This window comes from Phragmites australis, chromosome 3 (genome assembly GCF_958298935.1).
Source record: "Phragmites australis chromosome 3, lpPhrAust1.1, whole genome shotgun sequence".
NCBI classification, from domain to species: Eukaryota; Viridiplantae; Streptophyta; class Magnoliopsida; order Poales; family Poaceae; genus Phragmites; species Phragmites australis.
The window spans coordinates 31,632,736-31,640,459 of record NC_084923.1 but is presented as its reverse complement, the minus strand read 5'-3'; the positions used below and the strand labels follow the sequence as shown (position 1 = coordinate 31,640,459).

At 45.4% G+C, this 7,724-nt stretch overlaps 1 protein-coding gene across 1 annotated transcript; it reads right to left on the bottom strand.

The window, feature by feature from the left end:
- Positions 1-3,939: 3,939 nt before the first annotated feature.
- On the bottom strand, positions 3,940-6,581 carry LOC133911138 (transcription factor MYB101-like). Its single transcript, XM_062353341.1, has 3 exons — positions 6,156-6,581; positions 5,295-6,036; positions 3,940-4,379 (listed from the first exon to the last, which is right to left on the bottom strand). The coding sequence occupies exons 1-3, from the start codon at positions 6,519-6,521 to the stop codon at positions 4,111-4,113; spliced, it is 1,377 nt and encodes a 458-aa protein (XP_062209325.1). The 5' UTR covers positions 6,522-6,581; the 3' UTR covers positions 3,940-4,110.
- Between the last annotated feature and the right edge of the window lie 1,143 nt (positions 6,582-7,724).

Sequence of the window (7,724 nt, the reverse complement as noted above, 5' to 3'; positions counted from 1 at the left end):
AAACATTTTTTTCAGATGGTTCCCCAAAACACAACCAATCTCCAGTCACGCGAACATATTCTTCAATGTGTCTATGCGCGGCCACCACCGAACCTGGGAGCATTTGTCGTTGTTTTGCCGCTATCTCGGAACCTCTCTACCAAAACCAACCATAAAACCGAGCTTGTCTTCTCGCGTTCTACACCGTGCTCTCCTTGATTTGTTGAAACACCATTTCTTCCCAACATCGACATCAGTGATCGCTGCCGTCGTCTCCATCTAATCATGCACCTCTCCGCCTTTAGCTCGCTGATACGCATGTGCTTCTGTACCTCAGGTCAATCTGAGCCCTTCACGAGTTCATGGCTATGTAGCGACTCTGTTTGCACCATCTCCATCAACCCCGGACCTTTCCCCCACCGGCGACGCCAAGAGCCCACTGTCGGTCGACTCCTCCATGCCAAACTCCCCTGCTCTGCTCTATGATCTCTCTCTCTCTCTCTTTGTGAGAATCCCGAACAACCCTCCAGAGATCCTCTATTTTTGTACTTATCTCATGTTTAGGATGTTTACATATTAGCCCCTGCCTTCTATAGTTAATTCTGTTCCAACTCTTATAATTCAACTAGAGTTCATTATCTCAAATCTTGTTCAGCGAATTTCATTCAAATCCAAGCAACACTCTATGAATTCTCCTAAATCTCGTATTCTATCCAACCATAGACTTTTTTATGATGTGATGCCTCTATTTGATGTATTGTTCTTAGTTATTTGTGTTTTCTCTTTTGTCGGTTGTTCCTGTGAGTAGACGACTATGTTCCGAAGCAATATATGGATCTCCAAGAGTAGCAGTTTGAAAATCGATGATCCACAAGGTCGAGACTTTAAGATATGCCATAATCGAGTTTACAATGATAACAGAGCAGCAGCTAGACAAGTGTCCTTGAACATCTTGCACCTATTTTAGAACTTTTATATTAATTTTTTATCCTTCTTGCATGCTTATCTAATTTGGAATCTCATGATTAGGGTTTACTAGATTTTGTATGATAATCCTTGTCGCCGTTGATGAGTCATGGAAAATAAATGGTAGATATGCTAGTTGCTGTCATGGTTGGGGTAAATATTAATTTTGACTAATGTTTATGCAATAAGAATCGGGTATGGTAATCTTATAGTAACATGGTATAGGGATAATAACTGGATGGTTGGTTTGAGATGGTGCTGCACAGTAGGTTTGTGGTTGTTCTTGTGTGGGATCCTAAGGACCGGTTCTTGCAGCATGTAACCAGGCTAAACTGCAACCATCCACGGGGCCTATATGGATACGGTCTGGCCAATTAATTAGCCACTCCTCCGGTTCTGTGAGCACTATTGGATGGTTGAGTGGCACATGAGGGGGCTTTTGCAGCGATGTAATCGTCTATTAGCGATGAAATCTCAGTGGGTGCTTGCGGGTCGGCATGAGCTCTGTAAAGGTCTTGTAGTGATCTCCTAGCACACACTTTGGAAGTGTGTAAATGCTTGGATGGCACGGCAATATGGAGACTGTCATCTGGTAATACGGGTGATGAAATCATGACCCGTGGGGAAAGATTGGCAAACTCTGTAGAGTATAAAACTGATCGATTAGCCACGCTCACAGTCAAGAGCGACTTGGACTTCTTATTGATTAGTTGGGATCAGAGTTCTGGTATGGATGGTCGGATAGCCAGGTAATGGAAATATCTGGTGAGTTATGATAGCTGGATATGAAATATCTGGTGAGTTTGGTAGACGGATGAGATCCGATGAGCTGTTCTTCTTATTTAAGTTGTGTCTTCATACTTATTAAATAGGATACCTGTTTCTTTGAGTTATAAATTAAGGTTGATTAGTATAGTAAATCAGTGTCTTACTTTTTTTTGACTTAAGCTCTCATACCATACTTTCCTACACTTGTAAAGTACGATATGTACTCACACTTGCTATTTCTAATAATAAATACTGCTCAGTTGAAGAAGGCTATAAGGAGATCAAGGAAGCTGAAGACTATAATGAAGACGTAGCGTCCAAAGTCACATTGCCTCCAGTCGATTGCCTATGGTGTGTCCTGAAGCTTTCGTTTCATTTTGTTCTTCCGCTGTTGTTTAAAAACTCTGGTATCTATTTTAATAAAGTTGTTTTTTTTCGATATGGAACTATATATCACTGATAATATTACAGTATGTATGATGAAACTGATCCTGACATATATGTGGAATGTACTTAGTTATTTTTTTAAAAAAACCGGACGTGACATTTTCTGTAAAATATCTGCATTTTCACAACAGCCTTATACAAGAGCGCCTGTAAAAATAATTTTTTCTTTTCTAAGAAAACACTAGTGTCCATGAGTCTCCGGAATTTGCGTCCATCCATTTCAACAAACGCATGAGCTACATCAACCTGATATACGATGCGAAGACAAGCTCCAAATGCAACAGAGTTATCAGTACTAAATGAGGTGAAAAAGGTAAGTTGACCATTTGTGAAAAGATGCTGTACAGTGCACCATCACAAGCTAAAATCCATATTCGTACCGATGGTAATGCTGGTGTCAGCTCCATAGGTGATCCATTATTATGTCCGGGTATGGACAAAAAGGGGCGGATAGAGAGCCCAGCCCAGGCCCGGGGTGCAGCCCGTTTCTTGCTCTCCATTAGAAGCTTCTTTTACCCATCGGTGAAGAAAGGGGGCAAAGAACAAGGATGTGTCCGGGACAGAGGAGTAAGGAGTCACAACAAGAGAAACCATTCACGGGGAGGAAATTATGGCACAAAGCAAGGAGCAAAGAGTGGGCAACACGTATTTAGCATGGATATGTACTTGTTCATGCAATCCAACTGCTCCTTATTCTTCGATCAATTGCGCATCATGGGAGACCGGAGACAGCAAGCCACAACTTGCATGGTTTGGGTTAATTTCACGACGGATTTGTGACCATCAACCATGAGTCGAGTTAAATATTTCTCTATTAATGTTCTCTGGTGCCAATTTTCCGCACAAACTGATGAGAAGATAAAAGGAACACTACGATACGTAAAAACTGTATCTCCAATTTGAGCCCAAAAATTGATGAGGAAAAAAAGGGCCACTACAATAGACGAAGAATTTGTTTGACACCAAGTATCCTATTGACGAAGATTTTAACGTGTTTCAAATTACACCAGCGTAAGAGAAAACAGTTGTACAGCGGGCAGAATTTTATTGATTCCGCAGACAAACTGTAGGATAGTGACGACTAAGCTTAAAAATAATCGCAGCATACCACAACAAAATAACAGCAAACTGACCCGAAAATTAGAATTCTCCACCTGGATGTGCAGTAGTGTCCATGGTGGATAAGGGTCATGATTAGAGTTCTCATTCTCTTATCATGAGGATGGTAGGTCCTACTAGGATGGCCCAGTTTCCTTATATCAGATCATACATACTTCAATTGTCTGCATCGTCTATGAGGTCGCATGCCAGCCAGCTACTCCTACTCACAAAGTAAGCAACAGGCCTTCTTTAGCACACTGGAATTTCAAATGAATTTCGCTCTCTCTAAAATTGATTTCGGCAATCTTGCGTTCCAAGCAGACCCAAGACTACATAATAGGTCTCATATGCCAATGCACTAGCAGGAGTGTCAATTTCTGAAAGATTCAGGTTCCAATCTGATCCCCTGCCTCCAAAAACACATGGATCAAACTAGCACAGATATAATCCCTTGTCAGGTTCCCATTTTCGGAGAGGTCACATGAGTACCAATTTGCCACTCAGAGTGCAGTGATAGATGATGTACCTCCCAAAATCCAGTCAAACATCAAGGGAATCGATCTGTAAATTCTACCATTCATTGTATTAAATATGTTGAACAGAAACATACTAGAAGCTTACGCAAATTCGGTTGGACTGCGCAGCTGAGATTGAGTCAGGAACCAACCAACATAGACGTCAAGAACAGAACATAAGCAGATTTGTGCACGATGTAACATTAGCACCACCATGTGCCTGACATCTGACAACATCAAGAAAGAATCAGAAAAAGAGGGTCTCCTTAATCAATTCTTCGAATCATCGGGTGTCTTGTCTTAAAACACTGCGTCGATCCTGCAGTTGCAGCGATCAGCAGATCCTTGACATGTTGCTCCACTGGCAGACGCCGTCGAGGCTCCAGTCCTGGTCCGACGAGGTGGCGCCGCCGGCGACCGGCAGGTCGACGCTGAGGTCGACGTTGGACGGGTCCTGGTCGTCGCTGCTGTGCTGGGAGGTCGAGCTGGAGTGGTTGGGTGCAGCGGCCGGCGGTGCGGTCTCCAGTGCGTTGAGCGTCGGGATCATCAGGTCGAACAGCGTATCCATGTCGTCGTCCTTGAGCTGACCTCCCGATTTGTTCTCTGGAATTGAAATGAATAGCTAAGTTCATCATGCAAAAGGAAATAAAGAAGTGCTATTCGCTTCATGAAAGCTCATATTTCCATGAACCTACGTACATTTATACCAGGATCTATCTTTAGGTTTGTAAATTAATTCTGATTTGATCCATTTTTAACACTAATTCTGATTTGATTCTATTCTTCACTAGATCGATGATCATGAGAACCTCTCTAGTAAATCTTCAGAAAGTATCACTTGATATGATCATGTTGATTTTGTTAACTTCTGAAGAGCATGACAATAATATGACGTGTTGTTATGCTAACGAGCAATCATCCAAGTGAGAAAATGGAAGCATATTACATTTGATTAGGTATATGATAAAGTGATACATGGTGACAGAAAATAAGAAAGGGAAATAAAGGTGTTAAAGCTCTTGGTAAGATAAGCAAAAATAATCAACAAGATAAAAGGCAGTCACTGTCTTGCAAGGACAAAAAGAACTACTCTGTAGCCTGTACCTGCACAAGTACTAACCTTAAAACTATCAAAAAGAAAAACAAACAAGATTCCAAATAGTGCTGTCCATGTTTCAGATTTTGCCCAACTCCTAAAATAGTTTAATACACAAGAGCTACATTTACCAGTGGACATTTATTCATGTTCTTACCAGGTGAGATGACTCCAATTTAACCCGTTCATTTTTAAAAATAGTCTTGTTTTGCTTTTCAAGAAGTTGGTGGAACTTGGCATGAGAAAACAAATGGAGATTTTGGAAGCACAAACAAAAAGGCTCATGCTAATATATCAATTCACATCATAATCATGAGCATTTGTTCTCTTCTCCAACAAAGCAACAAATCGAACTCCAAGTGCATCCAGAAAAAAAAGGGGAAAATGTGAGAAATGCTTCACACACGGCATGCACTACTCACCTATGCCGCCATTACGCTCCAGGACAGCGCCGCCGGGGCGATCCGCATCTCCGTTCGCCCGGGCCAGCTCCGGCGGATCAACCTTGATGGCGTCATGCAGCTCCTGGAGCATCTTCTCAAAGCTCGCCGCGTTCGGCTGATCCTGGAGCCCTCGTCCGCCTAAGCAGCCGCTGGCGGCAGCGGCGGAGGCTGAGGACGGTGGCATCGCCTGGCCGAATTGGTTTGAAGGGAGCTCCACTCTGGGGCCAGGGGACGTCGAGAGCGGCGGGAGTCTGCTTTGCTCAGTGCTGCGCACGCCGTAGCTGAGGGACAGGTCCGGCGTGACTGGGTGCAGCGACCCGGTCGGCGTCGATGGGGACACGGGCGACGAGTGCGCGAACTGGAGATAGTGCGCGTTCAGGGCGAACTGCTTCGCCCACGGGGACGACGGCGCCGAGATGGGCGGTGGGGAAAGGAACTGCAACGTCTGGTTCGTCGCAGAGAGCTGCCGAGCCAGGTCAAGCGGCGGCGGCCGGGAGGTTGTGTACCCAGCAGAGGAGGCGTTGCCGGTGTCTAGCATCTGGACATTGGTCTCCGATAGCCGCGGGGATGCCAACGGCAAGAATTCGTCGTAGCGGCAGCGCTTGGAGAGGGCGAGCTGGAGCTGCACCTCCGGCGGGTATACCGGCAGGCCCGCGCGCTGCCGCCGCTTCGTCCTCGTGTTCCAGTAGTTCTTGATCTCGTTGTCCGTCCTCCCCGGCAGCTGCGGACGTGCACCAAACCAACCAAGAACGCACAACATCAGGCACATCAAGAACTCGCAATAAGTTAAGGGGAAAAGAACAGCTCGAATGGAAGATTGTGTTGTGTTCTGCTGCTTACATGGGCAGCCATGCGCGCCCACTTGTTGCCGAGCTGCGCGTGGAGCTGGGCGATGATGAGCTCCTCGTCGGGGGAGAAGGATCCCTTCTTGAGGTTTGGGCGGAGGTGGTTGGTCCAACGCAGGCGGCAGCTCTTGCCGCAGCGCAGCAGCCCGGTCATCCTCTGCACCGCGTTCCAGTTCCCCTCGCCGTGCCGCCTGACGTGATCCATCAGCATGGTGTCCTCCGCCGTCGTCCACGGCCCCTTCTTAAGCACCACAGGTGCTGCCTCCTCCTGCTCCGCCTCTTCCATATGACCCTCCGCTGCAGCCACCGCCAGCTTCTCCTCCTCGGGTGATGTCGGCGCCGCGCCGGAATTGTTCTTCATCAGCGTCGGCACGGCCAGAGAAGGATCGAGGAGGGAGAGAGGCAGAGGCGCGGTTGTGTTGGGAAGGTGCCTGCGATGGGAGGGGAGGGGAGGGGAGGGGAGGGGGTGAAGAGGAGATTTAAGGGAAAAATTGCTAAAAATGGATGCAGGGGAGCTGGCGTTTTTGGTTTGTGTGGTTTGCAAGTGGTTTTTGCAGGTGAGTCAGTGTGGGGTTATGGCCAGCGGCATTTGTCTGTCTCTTTTAGTCTTTTGTTTGCACTTCCCTCCTTGTTCTCTATAGGGCTATATATTGACTGCATAGATTGGAGCATCTGATGCATGGAGTCTTTGGTGCCATGCTTGCATTTTCGTGTATGTTGGGATGACTGGAAGATGGAGAAGATCAGAGAGGGGGGACAGATATGGTGTGGGGAGGAGAGCTAGCTAGGGAGAATCACTAGGGGTTGAGGACTACATGGTGTAGTGTCTTCACACTTGGAAGGAGAGGCAAAAGAGGTTAGTAAGAAGGGGGCAAGCCAATGCAGAGGGGGAAAGATGGTGTGGTGGTTTGGGAGACGATCTCATAGTTGGTGGGGTAACGATAATAGGTTTGACGTGCTCTTCGCATGCTACTGTTGCGAAGGTCACGTGACACGAATGTTACAAGTGCAATGTATCTGCATGTGTGTTGCGCATATTTAATGCGGGAGAGCTATACAAATCTTGGTAGTGAATTGATAATGATTCTGGACAAAGTAATTGAATTTGTGTTGTTCTTATATTTGAACTCTTAATTCTAGTGGATGTATTTACATTGTATTCTTTTTCTTCGGGCGGATGTGTGGAACATGTAATGCAACCACGATGAATGTGACAATAAATTAAAAGAAGATTTGCAATTTAACATTGTAGTGCTCCGTCTTCCTAAGACACCGCAGCATCTTATTAAGTAACATTGCAGATTTGCAGTGTCTATCTTCTTAGTTACATTGTTGTACGGAAGAAAAGATGTAGAATAATGTTGTTCTTGTGGGGAAACATACTCTTTAGAAGGAAGAAAAACTTTCTTCCATTTGTTTGACTATCAAGTACTCGTCCCTACAACAGTGGAGTCTGGTGATGTAAATGAGTGCATAGCTATTTTGATTACAACCAAATACGACTAGTTCTAGCGCCAATTATTGCACAATTTAGCTCTCAATTGTCTCAATACATATCTTAACT